Source organism: Euprymna scolopes, chromosome 14, assembly GCF_053919585.1.
Source record: "Euprymna scolopes isolate OS-2025 chromosome 14, ASM5391958v1, whole genome shotgun sequence".
Taxonomy (NCBI): Eukaryota; Metazoa; Mollusca; class Cephalopoda; order Sepiida; family Sepiolidae; genus Euprymna; species Euprymna scolopes.
The window spans coordinates 155,887,536-155,906,919 of NC_136495.1; the positions used below are offsets into that span (position 1 = coordinate 155,887,536).

Below are 19,384 nucleotides of genomic sequence, written 5' to 3' on the forward strand. Positions count from 1 at the left end.
TGGCAAAGCTTTAATTTGTCAATTCAAGTCAAGGATCATCTTTGTTCATTATACTGAATTGGTCGCATAACTCTTCCACATTAAAACATACTTGATAATTCAATAAATTCTATTTTCACTTGTAATCATTTTTCTACTTCGTAATTTTTGGAATTGATACTAATTATACATAGTATGTAAATACATAATAATGTTTTCACCTGAAATGTGTTGATTAAAAAGATTACCAATTTAAACAAGCACCAGATGTTTAGTAGAAAACAATTTTTTGTAAAATTAGATACAAGAAAGAAAATAGTGGCTTGAAAATAAAATAATTTGTCTATATAAATAATATATCATTCAAATGTTTTCACATTAAGGAGGGATTATATCAGATTCAGCATTTGAATATTTGTTATTTCATTTCATATGAAGTTCACAATGTTTTATGTAATAAAAAAAAAATAGTTATATTTGTTATATTGAGAAATAAATTTTTAAAGGGAAATACAAAATAAAAATCAAATTGAGATGAAATTTTAAATTAAAAAAAAAAAAAAAAAACTTTGGCGCTTGTGCAGTATAAGTCAATTTCAAATAAATGTATTTTAAGTAAAAAAAAAAACAGTAGGTACTTGCATGTCATGTCAAAATTAGTATAAATTTCAAACATTATAAAAGAATGAAGATCTAAATCTTGTTTCAGTGAAAACATTCTATTTTGAAATAGCAGATCTTAATTGAAAGCAAGGGAGATAATTATTTTGTCAAAACCAGACTGCATTTACCTCCCTAGGATTCCAAAAACTCTTCATTACCAATTATGGTAAACTGTATAATTCAAATATTTTTTTTATATTTTTACCTGTAATTATTTTTTTCTACACATTTTTTAATTTTTGGAATTTTTACTAATTTGGACATGACACGTAAGTAAATGTTTTTTACCTAAAATTAATCTATTTGAAATGGAATTATACTGCAAAAATATCAAAACTTTCTAGTAAAAAAAAGCTGCTTTTGTAATGAAAGAGATAAGTTTCTTTCAATATTCATCCTTTTTGAAAAGGTTGATAAATGCTACAAAAAGGTTATTTAAAAAGGTGTTCATATAGAAATTATATTTAACATTTGAACAATATTTTAATACTTTTGTTTCAAATTATTTTTTTTTGTGTTAAAAGAAAAAGATTAAGAAAAAAAAACTTCTGCAACATCAACAAAATAGTTTAAACAATTTTAACTAACAACCATCAATGTGATTGTTAATTATAAATTATCTCCCTTGTTAGAGATAATCTCCCTTTAATTTACCGATAACTATAAATAGTTACCTGTAAGGAGAATAAAGTTTGATACGTCTTATCTTGTTCTTTCTAGTGATAAAAACGCAGCCAGAGTAACAACCAGTTACATTCTTTAACATATTATATAGATATACCCGTTTACTTTTGAAGTTGCTCCAGGTTTGTTTTTTAATACTTTCTTCTCTTCCAAGACTTCTCATACAAAATATTTAGGAGTTGCCATGTGGTATTTGTGTTTCTTCTGTCCAGCCGGTGCACTTCTACTGAAGAAATGACCAAACCTAAAATATAGCAAAAAAAAAAAAAATAAATAAATAAAATATACAATGGAATTCCCTGAGGCTTTTCCAAATATTTTAGAATCTAATACACTAATAATTCTTGTGTAATGGACTTTTAAAACACAAATTTACAAAGTATCCTTTACAAAATGTTCTTTTTAAACAGCCCTTTTTTTTTTTTCAAGAATGACCCTCCACCCCCACCCTCCCTTTTTTTTTAAGGTGAAAATGGTCTTAAGAATTCTTGGAGTTTGTCCAGAATTCCCTGTATATTAAAGAACAAAAATAAAATCTGTATGATGTAACTACCTATAACAGAAAGAAAATATCTTATTCCAAAAATCACGTAAATTAATCAAATAGTTTTATTTTTATAAAGGAAATCATTTTTAAGCAATTACTGAGAATTTATAGACATTGCAACAAAATTATCACAAGTTTGAATTATGTCGAGTTATCTCCCTTGTTTTTTGAGACTTTTCAAATTGATGTTGTGAAACAGCCGCTCTTCGGTTACTCATAACATTTTATTTTCTTATTTACAAATAAAACTACTTGATAAATTTACATGATTTATAGAATATGATATTTTTGTTTTGTCATGGGCACATACATTATACAGATTTTTCTTTATTTTTGTTTCAAATACCGGGTAAATTCTGGACAAGAACCAAATGCTCGGTCTGCATTATTCGGTTGATATTGGATATGGAAAAGAACATTGACAAACAAACAATTCATAAATGTAATAAAAATATAAGCACATACTTTTGCGAGAAGCGTTGGTACTCATCTGCATCTTCGTGTTTTAAAACAATTCTGTAACGATCTTTGTAATTATAAAGATTTGCAGGGATTTCAAATTTGGCCATTTGTATTTCCGTATCACTCAGTTGGCCACGTGATATCCTCGCATAAGCAAGTCTAAAAGAAAAGGGAAGGAAATTTTGAAAATTACTTCTCATGTAGAGCTCAGAAAATTTTGAGCGAGATATTGTGAAAGATAAAAGGAAAAGGTAGTTTTCTTGAAGCATTGCTGTTAAACACATAAGTTTCTAAGAAAATTGTTAACAACATAGAATAATGGGGCATTGCAGAAGGCTGATAGCAATACAGAATACCAGGATGCTGAACTGATGTAATATATGAACAAAAATTAAGACTGTATCTATCTCTATTATTATATACAATTCACTTTGTGTGTGGGAGTTTTTCCTCATAGACTCCTTGCAATATATAATAATCAATAAAGGATTGATTCAATAATAATAATAATACATACGCAATCTGTATAAATTAAAATATCATGTTTAAGCGTATTGTACAACCGGGCAACGCCAGGCTGTCAACTAGTTTAGATGACAAGTCTTTGTATAAGTATTTATATTTCAAATTCTTTCATATATATATATATATATATATATATACGGCAGTTAATACCAACTATTTAATATAACTGGGAGTTGTGTTATCCTCTTCATTGCATTATTTATCCAAGTCAGCATTTTCCCCACATAATGACTGACAAGCATCTCGAGGTCAGCATCCCTGACTGATTTCATCTAATGCAACTCATCAGTGTAAGGTAATGACAAAAAATGTACAGCGTTGCACTGTGCAACACGGGTTGATGAAACAATGCACATCTGCATATATTGTCATATAAAAATAATTGAATCAAAACGTAGATTCCATGAACACAGCTTCTTTCTTAGAACAGCACGCCAGTGGAACTCTGTTCTATATGCCTGTTTCCCACCTGACTACAACTTGGATGTCTTCAAGTCCAACGTAAACAAATTCTTGATGAACCGCCCCCTTAAGTAGACACTTTATGAAATCTCAACACTAACGTACAACGTACTGTACATGCAATAACCCTTATCCATGAGTGGCTTCCGGGCCTTTATAAGTGATGACCTCCTTGTAAAAAAAAAAAAAAATAATAATTTACAATATATTCACAAATCATGTGCTTTGCATTTTTAGTAGGTCGTAGATCATTGTGACGGTCCTGCCATAGGTAGCTCTCGTGCTGTGACGGTCCTGCCATAGGTAGCTCTCGTGCTGTGACGGTCCTGCCATAGGTAGCTCTCGTGCTGTGACGGTCCTGCCATAGGTAGCTCTCGTGCTGTGACGGTCCTGCCATAGGTAGCTCTCGTGCTGTGACGGTCCTGTCATATGTAGCTCTCGTGCTGTGACAGTCCTGCCATAGGTAGCTCTCGTGCTGTGACAGTCGTGTCATAAGTAGCCCTCGTGCTGTGACGGTCCTATCATAAGTAGCTCTCATGCTGTGACAGTCGTGTCATAAGTAGCTCTCGTGCTTCCTTGCAGTAAATCACTTGGTACAATTAACAGTAATTATATTTGCAAGGTATAAATTTTTTTCAGATATGCCCACCCCCTCCAGACTCTCTCCACAACAGAACACAGCAGGGAAAAGTTTAGTTTCTTTACGACATGACATTTTAGATTTAATGTAGAGTAAGTATTTTGAGCTCAACAAGAAAACTCAGAAGATTAAATTTTTGCTTACTTGATGAGTTTCTTATACATAATATATTGGCACCATCGGAATTCATCACCAGGATCAATGTCATCCATTTCACCATTATGAATCAGCTGAAAGTAATCTCGGCTATAAGGAGGGGACGTCACGTAACCAAGGAACACGGTAGACTTTTTACTGAAAATAAAAACAACTTGTTAATGGAGAAAATATAAAAAGCCAACAAGAACAAAAAGAAAAAAGTTAAGTTTTTGATCTGATTTTTTGGGATGAAAAGTTATTTTTGTTATATTTTCTTTTAAACTATTGATCGTTCACTTGCTGTCTTCGTCTGAATTTGGTGTTTGACTCCGGCATTTGTCACAGTGTCAATCATGTAGTGTTGTTTACTGCTGTAAGAGGAATTCTCCTGTCACACAAAACAAAATCTTTGCATTAAAACATCTTTTGAGTCTACAATGATACCTCTCCACTGAACATCAACTCTAAATCTGACTGAATCGAAACATAAGCCCAACTGAGTCCAACAGCTTAGGATACAAAACCCATTTCAGAGATTCACAAAAATCAACTGACCATGTCCACTCTGCTGGAGTATATAAATACAGGTGTCATTCAGATTATACCACACAATCAGTTCACATAAAAATACCTCTTATCTTTGGACTTAAAAATATTTACTGCATAGAACTGAGGCTACCGAAAGACAAGACCTGTTAACTGAAAAATGACGTCACGTTCTCGGTTCACATAGTGGCATGTAAGCAATAGAAGATTGCATTTTTGTTTGCACATATTTTCTTTTCTGAAAGAGAAAGAACAATTCTCCATTTGGATACATGCATTTCGGACAGATAACTTTAATCCAACAAAATATAGCAAAGTAAGTGACAGTGTTTCATATCTAGATGGAGATGAAATTTTTTTTTTTCAGAACTCAATAGGTTCACAATTACAACACGCAACCTCGGGTAAAAAAAATATATATTTCAAAGATGTCAGCTTATTTCTTACATGTTTTTTTTTTTTTTTTTATTTTTTTTTTTTAAATATGTCAGCCATTTCAGGCCTGTCATTAGTTTGAACTGCAATTATGTACATGACGACGCATGCAGCAGCGCACATGTTTACACAACGATACATCAGGTTCCGCGAAAAACCGTCACGAAAGACATGAATGGTAGAGATGTGGTAGTGTTGCGGATTCTTACCATCGTGCGTGAATAAAATTGTAAGCTCACATATCTATATTGTACTATGTTCTACCATTATTTTTATGGCAGACTGAGCTTCAATCTATGGTTACCCACTCCTACAAAACATTCGCAATAAACACTTGTCTAACTACAACAACTATCAATAATTTCCCTTACTCTCTATCTGTGCCTAAAACTAAACGAAAATTCCGTGCACAAAGTTTCTATCATTAATGCTCGTCATGGTGTTGTCTACCTCAGATTCATTAACTCTTATCGTTGAATAGCTTTTTGGGGTTTGATAAGCAGTGACCCCACTTAGTAAAAAAAAAGATTTTGTAAATGCTCACACTGTTGGCTTCCATTCCTTGCTTGTTGATCATGAACCACGAAAAATGTTTATATCGTACGTATCCGTTATGGAATGAAGTTCTCAAAAAAAATAATAAAAAATTTCACTTAATTTCAAATAGTTTTTTTTTTTTTTTTACAGCAAAAAAAAACAAAATTTGTTATGATACCAAGCAAAAGGTTTGATTTTTAAGAAAAGCTAGTATTAAAGATGGGGAGGGAGTGTTGGCACTTTAAACCGAGGTATCTCCCTGTGGCGTGGTCAAAAAATTCCAAGATAGCTATCTTTAACATGCTGTCATAAAAACATGTTTTTCCACTAAAAAAAAAAAAAAAAAAAAAAAACTCGATCAAATTAAGTGAAATTTTTTTTTCGGAAGTCTTCAGTCCAAAACGGATACGTACAATATAAACTTTTTCAATATTTTCATTTTTTAATGTCTTCATTAAACTGTACAAGTACCGTGATTCTAATGAACACTAAAAAGCAAATGGCTCTAATTGCTATTCTTTCTCTGCTTCATTTGGATTCACTTTTTTTTTTTTTTTTTTTTTTTTACACAGTGATCACCACTTATCAAGGCCCAGAAGCCACTCAGGGATAAGGGTTATTGTAAGTACATCACGTTAGTGAGGAGATTTTATGAAGTGTTTAATTAGGGGGGCGGTTCATTAGGAATTTGTTAACATTAGACTTGAAGACATCCAAGTTGTAGTCCGGAGGGAAACAGGCAGACGGAACAGAGTTCCACAGGCGTGCAGTTCTAAGAAAGAAGCTTTGCTCATGAAATCCGCGTTTTGATTTAGGCACAGATATAGAGTGGGGGAAATTTTTCACAGTGGATTCAGCTAGACGGGTGTTTTTCGTGAAAGATTGGCGAGGGGGGACCAGAGATTGGAGTTCAGACGAGCACCTGCCATGAAAATAACGATAAAACAAGGATAGGCTCGCAACGTCTCTTCTGTGGGAGAGGGGTTGCAGGGTAGAGAAAAGGGCATCCCCCACTAAACCACGAAGTCTATTTTGTACTCTGTCAAGGCATGATAGGCTGTTTTTGGCAGCTCCTGCCCAGATATGGCAACAGTATTCCATCCTTGGCCGTACTTGGCTTTTATATAGATAGAGAATTGCATCAGTAGTGAGATATCTTCTGGAGCGGTAGGAGGATCCCACCATCTTTCCTGCGACCTTGGCCACAGACTTGATGTACTTTTCTCTTGACTTCTAAAGACAAGTTTTCACAGGAACGTGTTAACTCCAAAGTATTTTCAATCAATGAAAATCATTTCAAACTCCAAAACTAACACATCTTTGTCAAAATAATAAGTCAACATAAACTTAGCAACTCCTATAAAACAATGGCTTGGTCAACTGAAACCAGAGTTCTTCCGGGTGACATTTTTGACATGCCTCGACTTTCTGCATCAATAACATCTATCCTACAAGGTTTGAATGCTTCCCGCTGAAATTCCTTTAAGCTAATGTTAAGTTGTGTGAAGATGCTAAAATGTTTTTCTGAAAATTTATAAAAATCAATGCTAAAACAACACTATATTTTATGCAATATAATCTACTCAGCATGGTCGGTAGTCATAAGAATAATGAAATATAATATCTTGTTATTGGTACATAATAACCAAAGAGTGCTCCATTTCCTAGATAGAGCAGGTGTGCTTGAATGCAGGATTGCACCGTGAAAAAAAAAAAAAAAACAAAACTTTTTTGTATTATGTTGCATAGCAAACAGAGTACATGGTGTTGTCTTTGAGCCAAAATAGGAATAATACTGTATCATCTATGATAAGTACAAATTAGTTGATCCAAAGTGCTCAATATCCTGGATAGAAGAGGTATTTTTAAAGGCAGCATTGCCCAAGAAAAACAATGCCATTTCTTTTTGTTATACTATTTTATACAAGAAAATTTATTCTGCATTGCCCGGGATAGAAAGTGATAGTCATTAAAAAGTGCTCAATAGCCTAAGACTAGTAGCTCTGTTCAAGCGCAACTTCATTTCTTCTATTTGTTTTATATCACCCTGGGCAACGCCAGGTAGCCCTGATAGTTATTTTTGAAAATCACTCACCAGTTACTCAACTCTTCGGACAAGAAGATCGCTTGCTGTCGCCTGTCTTCACTGTCTCGGTGGTTTCCCATGTGGGTTACAACAAAGTTAACCAAAGAGCCGCTTATATTAATGGTTGCCGTTATTGCAGGAGCCAGTTCACCTACATGTGTAAAAAAATTAAAATACATACAATTATTTGTATTTTTATAAATAAAAACATTTTTCTTTTTTTTCTTTTCTAAGGCTAGCACCCATGGATTTAATACAACCAACAAAATGAGAGAACAAATAGTCTTTTTCTATGATTAATGTGGATGTTACAGAAAGCCTGAGAGAAAAAAAAAATGAAAAAGAAAACATGATTTTTTTCATTGAATAAAATATACAATATTACTAGTTTTAAATTTTCAAATTTAACCTTGCAAAATATCAGGTTGACAAGAAAGTTCATGCGGTTTTAAACTTTTAAATTCAGATAAACATATCTCAGCTCAAACAAAAACTTATTGATCGAAATAAGCACCATCAGAATCAACACACTTTTACCAACACAAAATAAGTGCATTTGACGTAAAAATATTGCGTTCTGGTGGCGATATATTGCTTAGGTTTTTGAAGCATTTCTCATGCAGAAAGTTGATGAGATGCTTGAAAAAATTGTAGTTGGTAGGTGAGAGGACTGGAGAGTATGGTGGATGATGCAGATTTTTGTAGCCCAATTCATTCAACTTCTGCAGGGTCGGTTTAGCAATGTGCAGTCGAGCATTGTTGTGGAGGAGAATTTGGCCTTTTCTGTTGACTAATGCTGGATGTTGTTGTCGAAGTTTCTGATGCATTTCATCTATTTGTTGACAGTACTTTTCCGCTATAATAATTTCACCTGCATTAAAAAAAAAAAAAAAAAAAAACTAATGGATGAGACTGGCGAAGACTACCAAACAGTGAGCATGATCTTCTTTTGGTGCAACTCTGGCTTTGGAAAGTGCTGTGGAGCTTCATCGGCATCTAACCACTGACCCGAGTGTCGCCAGTTGTCATAAAGAACCCACTTTTTATCGCAAGTCACAACCCGGTCAAGAAATGGGTCGTTCTTATTGTGTAAAAGGGAAGATGACACTGCATAACAGCGTTTCTTTTGGCTGTCCTTGAATTCGTGAAACACCCATTTATCAAATTTTTGTCTTTTCAATCTCTATCAAATGGTTGGAAATCGTCTATATGTTCTGTCTAATTCAAAAGTTGTGCATGCATTGGCTTCGACTAAGGCTCTTAATTGATTGTTGTCAACCTCTGATGGCCAACCACTATGCTTATCTTCAAGACTCGTCGCCGCCACAAAATTTCTTAAACCACCAGTGTGCTGTGTGTTCAGTAGTGGTTCCTGAGCCAAATGCTTTGTTGATATCACATGCTGTTTCAGCAGCTTTTTGGCCTAGCTTGACTTGAAATAAGAAAATTGTGATTTGCTTCTTTTCATATTCAACGTTCTGAAAAGACAGTCATCTTAAAACGATTGCAGTTTTAACGATTAGATAGAGTGAAAAACGCTCTTCAAAACAATATATAAATTAAAGGTATTATAACAAAAACTTATTTGAAAATACATCATTTGAGATAAAAATTAAAACTTCTGCAAGAACTTTCTAATCAACGTAATAATGCTTTGAAAAGGTGCGACTAACTTTTGCTAATTATTATCATTTTTTTTGTTTAATGCACTTTCCAGGCTAGCATATGTTAGACGGCATTGAGAAATTGACTTCTAAATTAACCAATCTCTTTTTTTTCTTAAATCTATACTTATTTCCTCTCATGCTTTTTTTTTGCTACCTCAACTGGTCTACATCTACTAAACCAAAAACTTGTCCGTTCTTTCAATAGGACCAATCCAATGAAATTCCCTGTTCTGCGTACATCTCCCAATACTGTCCAGCTTTAATCTTCCTTCGAGTTAATTAGAATTAAGCATATCTTTAAGAATTTTACACATCCATCATATTGTTCATGTATCAGTTTTCTTCAGGCTTTTTTTTTTTTTTAAAATTTCGCTTTAATCCACCCCAGACAAGGCATATTTTATTTTTATTTATTTTTTTATTCAATTTTCACTCCAAACAAGGACAAACGGAGACATAATTTGCGAGGGCATTATAAAGGGAGATGAGTAGAAAGATGTTTGTTCACATTACACTTGAACTTCTGTATATCAGTACAGTTGGGAAAGCAGATTCCCAGAAGGGAGTTCCAAAGACTTGCAGTTCTGGGGAAAAAACTATTGGAGTAAAAGGCTTTCTTACACCTAGGGATCTCTACTGTAAAGGGGTGGGACTTAGTTGCTTGTTAGGTTTGTCGGGGGTAGTCACGTCGAAGAGGTACAAGTGCTTGCAGTTCGTCAGAGCATTCACCATTAAAGTATTTGTAGAACAGGCGGAGGGATGCAACATTTCGTCGATGGGACAGAGTCTGAAGCTTAGATAACAGTTCAGGACCTATCATGGTTGGTGACTCTTTTGAACCCTGTCCAGAAGTGGGAGACAAGCACAGAGATATAAGGGCTGCTGAGAATGACATGGCGCAATTATAGGGAGGCATCCTAAGTAAAGATTTGTGCAGGGAGAGACATTTCTTTTTGCATTACATTTAAATTTCTGCAGGTCAGTTCAGGAAAGCAGAAAGCGAGTTCAAAAAGCTGTTTGAATGCATATCTTTAACCTTCCCTGGTCAGATTTCACTTGTAGATACAATCACACACGTGTCTGCTAGACTTTTCGCTTGGTGGACAGTGCTAACACTTGATTATTCATTGAACTCATCCAATTCTTGCAATCATGACAGCTTCCACCTAAAATCCAACCCTTTCTCACTATGGTAGGGGAGAGCGACAATGTTGCAGTTTCAGAACAGCTGACTTCCAGAAGTTGGTATGCTTTGTATATTTTCATGTATCGCAACATTAATACAGTTTTCAGTAATGCGACATTAATACTATTGAATTGTTCATAATTTTCTATTATAAATAAAATATGTATCATATACGTTTGAAGCCAAAACAACACATTATTACAAAATAAACAGATGTTTGAAACTTATATTGAAATTCATAAATATATTTCGAAGGAAACCTTCATCTTCAGTAGGTCTTTCCGTTTTTTTGCTATATTGTTGTTGGAGCAGAGAATCAGCAAGTATAAGCCCGTTTGTTGTTTTTCTGGTAATTTTCTATTATGCTTCACAAAGATTTATTTACCTGAAAGTTTTGCTTTCATTTTTTAATTATATTTTTTTTTAACTTGGCCGTTTTACTTTATTTTTCTTTCAACAAATTATATATTTTATTAAAATGTTATTTTAAAATTTTGATTATGGTATCGCTTATTCATTAAATTATTAATTGAACTAAATTGTTACAAAATTAATTACTTTTCAGGTAATGTTTTAATCTTTATATATTTATAACATCAGATGTAAATAGTATTTAAAACAAGGACTACATAAGAAATTTGAAGCCAGTTTAAATGCTTCCAAATTAGATTCAATTTTGAGGAGTCACAATTTATTTATTTTCGATTGTTAAAAGATTAAAGTACAAATAAAATAGAAATATATTCCAGAGGAATTAATTTTCTAATATATTTTTTTAAAACTAAGATTTAAATTTTATTTCATTTTATATTGTTGCTGTTTGATTTCAATAAATAACTGACTAATTATAATTTTTTTTTAAAGATTCCACCTGTTATTTGATGAAACTTTTTTAAAAATTTAGATTGTAAAAAGAAGGGGTTGAACAAGTGGGGATATAATTGAGAACACAAATATCACTTAAAAGAAAACATTTAAACCGGCTTAAAAAAAAAAAAAAAGCAAAAGTTGCAGTTTGTGATTAAATTGTTATGTTAAAAACTTATGTTTTTATTTCTTTGATGAGCTTTGACGTTCAGCATACTATCCCTTGCACTGCAGAACTTGCCAACTTGAGAAGTCAGCATTTCTTGAAATATTAGTTCACGTTTTCATCATCACAGAAAGGAATACAATGGCTGTGTTAACTACGAAAATGATTTAAAGATCTAAGTTGTTGGTGGTGGGTGTTAGTAGTTTTTGTGCACAAGTAAAAGTTATGTCGACTTCTATTTTGTGAGTAATGCCAGAATGCAGGGAATTATCAAATCTGATATAAATTGCCAGATTCAATTGTACATAACGTGTTGAAATAGTTATTTGGTTTGAAAGTAGACAGGAAAGTTGAGATTACATTATTATATAGAATATATATTAAATCCTTGAAACAGTGTTTTATGGTAAACAACTGATGATCCCTTTAAGAACACTGGTATTATTGTGTGTTCATGTTAGTAAAATGATTTAGCAATGCAGGAAATTGACTTAATGATGAGATAATTTTCCAATGAAGGACATTTATATATTAGTTTTAAAGAAACTTCCAAGACTAGCACACACACACACACACATATATATATATATATTTGGTAAAACTGGTAATTAGTAAAAACCTGAAGTATTGCAGAGCAAATATGCGTTTTATCTGTTTGGTTACATATGTTTCGGATGTTGGACCGTGTTTACGATCCAACAGCCTCGTCAGAACTTACAGAAATAGTTGTTAGTAATAGGAATACCTAATTAGGAATTCCTAATACTAACAACCATTTCTGTAAGGTCTGGCAAGGCTGTTGGATCGTAAACAGGGTCCAACATCCGAAACATATGTAATCAAACAGATAAAATGGTAATAAAAAATAACACACACAATATATATATATATATATATATACACACACACACACACACACACGAGAGCCCTATCTTAATAGGAAATTGCATCCTTTTAACTTAACCATAAAGTATGAATTGTTTTTTTTTAATATAAAATCAAACGATGTTAACAGCAATCATATTTGTTCTTTTACTGCACACAACATTCACATCATTCGTAGACATTTATGCTGATGACACTACCATCTATGGTAGCACATATAAGACCATAAACGACCAAGTTCTCTCAGATTCTCTCTCCTCTGATCTTGAACACGTGGTACAATGGGGAAAGGAGTGGCTGGTTACTTTTAATGCATCTAAAATCAAACTTCTCTCTTTACATCATCAATGTTCTGATCCCCATCTGGCATCAATTGAAACACGCATATTACAAACACGCATATTACAAACACGCATATTACAAACACGCATATTACAAACACGCATATTACAAACACGCATATTACAAACACACATATTACAAACACGCACGAATCGTTTGAAATAAATAATCTCCACTCATTGTACACGAAAACAAAAAGGTAAAGTTCAGAGTCTTAGTCACAAAGATAAGTCTTAGTTATAAATAGAAAGTTCATGATAATGAAAAATAATGAACACAGAAAAATCTTACCTCGTGGGGAAGGCAGCAGGTGATGCACAGACTTCACTATTGGATGTTTGGAAAGAATTAAATTCCTGAATAAATAAAAGAAATCATTTTTGGTTTACCAAAAGTTTTAAAATTAAACTTACATTTTCAAAAACGTGGCCAAACTTCTATTTAAAATTCACACCAACCATGTATCAATTTTAGACTGGCAACCATCAATAACACCTAATGTATCCATAACTTATGACAGAGGCAACGGATTTTCATGAGATTGGTATCATTTTGAAACTCAATCCTTCGGATGACATATTGAAAAATTGGCCAAAAACATTAATTCCTTCACCCTCAACTGGGCACTTTTCTACAGGGAAAGGTCGATTTTTCCGCCGATATTTTCAAAAGTAATCACCTCTTTTCGATTGACTAGCCTTAATTTAAACATTCGTCACTTCTGGTTTGGCGATGGACGCAACAGCAAAGACGTTACATTTTTTTTTTTTAATGTTCTTTCCCTCCTTTGCAGTACGGGTTCGAGCCTGCCTACCTACTACCACTTTTTTCTTTTTTTGCTAAACACACACCTCCAGGCAACGCTGGGCACCCAGGTTAGTATAAAATAAAGCTAACATTTTCTTTTACTACATAACACTAATTTTTTAGTGCTTGTCCAGAATTCCACGAAAAAACAAAAATACAAATCTGTAATGCATAGACCTGTGATTGGTTGTTTGGTTTTTGTTTTATGGCATATCAACCCTTTTCAGGTTATTTGATGCTGGAGCAAGTGATTTTGAAGAATAATTTTTTTAATAGAATATATTTGTTTTTTTTCAAGTCCGTTTTTTCATCGTTGGGACCCAAACAGGTACTACCACTCTGAGTCAAAGTGGACCTGGGAGCAATGGCAATTAAAGGGTGGCTCCACATTCCCAAAGCCTGCAAGGTGGGGGCTTATCGGATATAGTTTAAGGTCATATTCAGGACCTCTACATGTGATGGAATGAAAATATCGTACACCAAAAATCACGTAAATTGATGAAGTAGTTTTATTTTAAAATAAGAAACTCAAATTTTATGGCTAAAAGATAAGTGACACTCTTGCGACGCCATCTTGAAAACTGTCTGAAGGAACGAAGGAAGGAACTGCAAATAATTCACATTTGTGATATTTTAGAAAGCCATTCTTAACATCGGGTAAAGGGGCATTAGAAAAACTCAACTTTGCTTAAAAATTATTTTATGAAAATAAAAATAATCGATCAATTTATATGACTTTTGGTGTACAATATTTTCTTTCAGTCACAGATTTAAAAAATTTTTTTCATGGGGGGGGGAGGCAGTTCTGGACAAGTACTTGAATTTTCAATCAAATAATAAAGCAGTTTTATTTTTTTTATAAAATAGGTGTACCTATCCAGGTATAAAAGAAAAAAAAAATAGTTCTTGTCCAGAATTACCCCATATTAAAAAAAATACAAAAATAAAGAAAAATATGTATGATGTACGTACTTGCGGTAAAACAAAAATATCATACTCCAAAAATCAAGGAAATTAGTAAAGTCATTTTATTTAAATAAAAATAAAATTTTATGAGTAACAGAAGAGCCTGTTTGATTTATTAGCTACAAATATGCCTACATTAACAAATCGAAACTTAGAGGTTAGGGTTAGGGTTGTTTTATTTACATAGGAGTCACCAGAGGCCACTCGAAGGTAAGGGTAAAAGAGTGTACCGTAGTCAATGGGATAATATCATAGTAATCGTTAGTAGTGAAAATTTGGTAAATTGGATTACTTAAGCGGAACGGCTTATCAAGAACTTGTTTACATTGGACTTGAAGATGACCATATTGTAGTCAGCTGGAAAGCAGGAAAACGGGAGACAGTACCACAGGTGTGCAGTTCTAAGAAACTGTTTATGGAATCTATGTTTAGATTTAGGCACAGATAAAGAGTGGGGGAAATTATTGATAGTGTTTTCAGCTGGACAAGTGTTTCTTGTAAAAGTTTGACGAGGGGGGACAGATTGGAGCTCAGACGAGCACTTGCTATGAAAATAACGATAAAGCAGAGACAGGCTCGCAATGTGAGAAAGAGGTTGCAGGGAAGCGAAAAGGGCACCCCCCACTAAGCTATGAAGTCTATTTTGAAGTCTGTCAAGGCAGGACAAGTCCTTTCTAGCAACTCCTGCCTAGATGTAGCAACAATACTCCATCCTTAGATGTACCTGGCTCTTATATAGGTAGAGAATTGCATCAGCAGCAAGATATCTACTGGATCGATAGAAGGATCCCATAATTTTTCCAGCAACTTTGGCAACAGATTTGATGTACGTGTTCCATTTCAGATGAGGAGTAAAGGTTAAGCCCAGAAGCTTGTCAAAACATGGAGTTTTTAACCTTTAATTATTAGATCTTATTAGAGCAGAGTTAAACCTGGAGATCTTATTCATAAGTATATAAAAACGATGATTCATTTCAGTGATGGAAAAGGATACAGGACAGAGCTTACCACTGCTGAGTAAATTGGCTTCAAAATATTTAATTAAACCACCTTCATCCATGGAGAGTGATAAGCTCTTTAGTACAGATGATAATGTGTATGAACCTACAAAGGAACAGGCTGTGTCCTGAGAATAGAAAAAGTAATGTTTCTAAATTACAACTTGAGAGTATTTATCTTTAAATATTGAAACTATAAGAGCAGAGCAAGAATAGAAATAGAGCAGCAGCTGGTGCAGAACAGAGGTAACCACAGCAGCATGCTCCAGTGGAAGCAAAACTTGAGCTTAAAATTATTCACTTGAAAACTGGAATTTGTATTTTTTTTCATCTAATTGTTTAATTATAATCATTTAAGAATTAAAATTTGTATTTTATCATTTAATAAAGCAAAAAGAAAAAAAAGAAAATAAGACAAAAAAACTATAATAGCAGCTAGATAGTTAAAAAATGTCAAGTTAAATTAGCAGTTACTATGTTAATGTGTCAAAGCTATCTGATGAGTCACTCAGCATTGATGAAATGATTTAAATAGGAAAGAGAAAAGTAATTAATCGACTGATTACCGATCAATTGGTGCATCCCTAGTACTGATTCAATGTCGCTTAACTTTGGTGATCTAACGTCAACACGACGATACCATATACCCTGTACCATCAACATTTAAAAATGACAAAAGCCGCATTAGGAACTACTTACCCCCATGTATGTTTCTTAGTTGCAGGCCCAAAATCAACATACATGCCAAGTCTCTCTCCAAACCACATACCAAGATCATTATTACCAAGGAAAGGTTTGGACGCATCACTTTCCAGTAGAGTAATGAAATCAGCACCTGGACAAAAAAAAAAAAATCCAAGCATTCATGATAAGTCGAAATGTTAATGATCCTCTTAGTGGTCTAATCCAGAATTCCACATGTGAAGAATATCAGAGTTGCCATCTTAAATTGTATAGTTATGGCTAAGATCTGTGTGGGATAATTCTGTGCGTAAGTGACCAAGTATTATGTTTCTGAATTTTTGAGAGGAGAATTGATAATTTGGATTAGGTATAAATCCAATTAAGTTAAAAAAAAAATATATATGAATAAAAGCTTCCAAAATTATACCAGAATTTTCTGCAAAGACCCGTGGGGTAGTGGATAAAGTACTTGGTAAAAATCAGTTGTGAGTTACTTTTGGGGGTTGAAGTTTCAATCCTCAGTGTGGGCGACTCAAAACACAATTGCGAATTAGTTAGGATTTCTACCCAGTCATGGCTGATGGAACGAGAACATGCTACCCAATGGATTAAATAAAAGATTCCATTCAAAATTCTGTGCATATTCCCCCAAGTTTGACAGAAAGATTGCCAGAGTTAGACGGACGTTAAACTGATCGAAATGTGTGACTCAATGTATGTTTGCTTTATTTTACAGCATAACAAATCCTTTTCAGTGCATCCATCGAGAAATGCAATCATTCTGGTAACATTTTTTGTTCAACTTCTTTAAATATTTTGTGTTTAAAAACAATTTTACAACATTTTTATGTTCCTTAGGAAGATCAAAATCAAGATATGATAAATTTATGTCTAGAATCTTTCTTCCAATTTGGATCAAAATACATATGATTTTGCTTCTGTAAAAAATGTCTAATCTTTTTTAAATCAAGGCAATGCAAATCTGAAATATTTGAATTTTCAAGTATTCTAAGGCAGTGTTTCTCATCCTTTTATGACCTGTGGCCCACTTAACGAGCATCACAACATTTTTGACATATGAAATTCTATCTATTAATCGAAATAGAAACATTATTAAATGTCCATTTTTTTTTTTTTTTTTAACTTTTCCTTTACTTGTAACCTCACCAGTGAGGGGAACCAAAATGCATAAAAAAAAAATAACTCATGAGGTTGGCCCTGAAACACTGTATTCTCTCCTGATGAACCACCATTATCTGGAAACCAAACTATAATACTCCAAATTAAAAACAATCTACAACTAATTCATGAATGGAATAACTACAATAAGGTGACAAAACGATCCATATTTCTATCCTGAATATCCGACACTAACTGGAATTTGAAAGGATATTCTTCATATTTAAAAACAATCGCTTGAATAAAATCCACTGAACAGATGAATCGTTGAGCATTTTGTTTCTTCCTTTCCATTTTAAATTCCAAATTATTATATATAAATATATATATATTCAATCCTGGGAAGCAGTAGTTGGACATGATTAAAAAAACTTGATTGGAATCTTTACGTTTAACAATTTCATTAGAGAAAAGAATGAGGGAAAGAGACTTCAAATAACAAAATAAAGATTTTTAAATTGCAAAAAGAGAATCTTACCAGTTTCTCGTAACAATTTTTCAGCCCGTTCCATACTTGGCCAACCATAGTTATCGTAGCCAAAATGAAAAGTCCAAATGGCAGCAGTAAAGATCTTTGTTGGCTGAATGAAAAAAAAAAAAAAAAAAAAAAAATTAAAATGAGAAATTTTGACAGTAAAAGAATCTAGAACAGACTTTTTAAAAATTTAAAAACAAATTTATGATTGTTTTGTAAAAGAAATTGTTTTTGTTTTAGACTCTACAGAACATGATTGAGTTTTGCAAAAGGAAAAAAAAACAAAAGCAATAACATCAATGTTTGATTTATGTTTGATTATTTAAGCCCGAGTGCAAGTGATGCACAGTTTATAAAGGCCAATAAATTTAACGTCATTTTTGGATTCCAATGTATGGGGTTTCTTATTGCCTGGTCGTAAAATACGCTTAAATATGATATTTTAATTTGTCCAGATTTTGTATATATTATTTTAGAGTCGTGATTCAAAAAAAAAAAAAAAAAAATTTTGGGGTGCCATCATTGAGAATCAAAATCTAAAGCAAAACTGTAGCATTCAAAGCTGGTGACGTTACTACTGTAGCAATGTAACACGCATTTGAACTGATTAAAAATAAACTAAGTTGAATGAATAACAACTTTTTCAATTTTGACCTCAAAACTATTTTAATCGGCTAAAGGCCCATAAAAGAATAGTTCATAAAAAATCCAATCATTTGAAACCCCTAGCGCTGCTTTACGACTTATTTTGGGAGATAGTTTGAAAATATGGAAACAGACAGATATAGCGAGTTTTATAAATTAGATTTTCGTTACAGAAGAACATTCAAACAAAAACAAAATTGTATGTTTTATTGGACAGAAGAAAAGGAAGACTATACACAAACATATATACTAACCTTTGGTGGTTCAAATTTTTGAGCTCGATACCTTGAACCAAACCCCAAAAGACCAACACAGGTAATGATGAACAATACTGTATAAAGATAAGATCAAGAAAACTTAGATAGTAAAATAAGTTTTAAAAATTCTAGCCATACTTGAGTAGATAAGAAAAAATACAAATAGAAACGAAAGGATGAAAGTTCATATAGAAACGTTGACGTTATTCTCGTGTTGCCTACGCAGTTCAAACATTTAAAAAAAAAGATACAACGCACGGCTCTTTACAAAGACTTCTTTCTCCAAATTTACAACATGGCAAGGAAGAAAAGGAAAAAAAACAATACACTGAAGATGGAGTATACCTCTGAAATATATTTGTGAAAATTTCAAACAAGTAAAATATTTGTTTATTTTCCTAATATTACGTTGTGATTTGGTTTCAAGCGCACTTGATGCGTATTTTATTTTATACAAATAGAAACAATATTTCTTAAGTAACCAAGTAATAAAAAAAATTACAAACAAAAAAAAAAACAAATAAAAATATATAAAATATTTTTGGTTCTTGCCAAA

General features: G+C 32.9%; 1 protein-coding gene across 1 annotated transcript in view; it reads right to left on the reverse strand.

Annotated features, from left to right (window-relative positions):
- Positions 1-870: 870 nt before the first annotated feature.
- The window catches only part of LOC145293300 (PGAP2-interacting protein-like), a 127,261-nt gene continuing 108,747 nt past the window's right edge, over positions 871-19,384 (reverse strand). Inside the window, exons 8-15 of the mRNA XM_080139931.1 lie at positions 18,826-18,902; positions 17,930-18,032; positions 16,288-16,423; positions 13,109-13,173; positions 7,714-7,855; positions 4,107-4,256; positions 2,339-2,494; positions 871-1,570 (exon numbers count right to left, since the gene is read on the reverse strand). Of these exons, the coding sequence (XP_079996057.1) occupies positions 1,486-1,570; positions 2,339-2,494; positions 4,107-4,256; positions 7,714-7,855; positions 13,109-13,173; positions 16,288-16,423; positions 17,930-18,032; positions 18,826-18,902 (914 nt within the window). The 3' untranslated portion in view covers positions 871-1,485. The remainder of the gene's footprint in view (positions 1,571-2,338; positions 2,495-4,106; positions 4,257-7,713; positions 7,856-13,108; positions 13,174-16,287; positions 16,424-17,929; positions 18,033-18,825; positions 18,903-19,384) is intronic.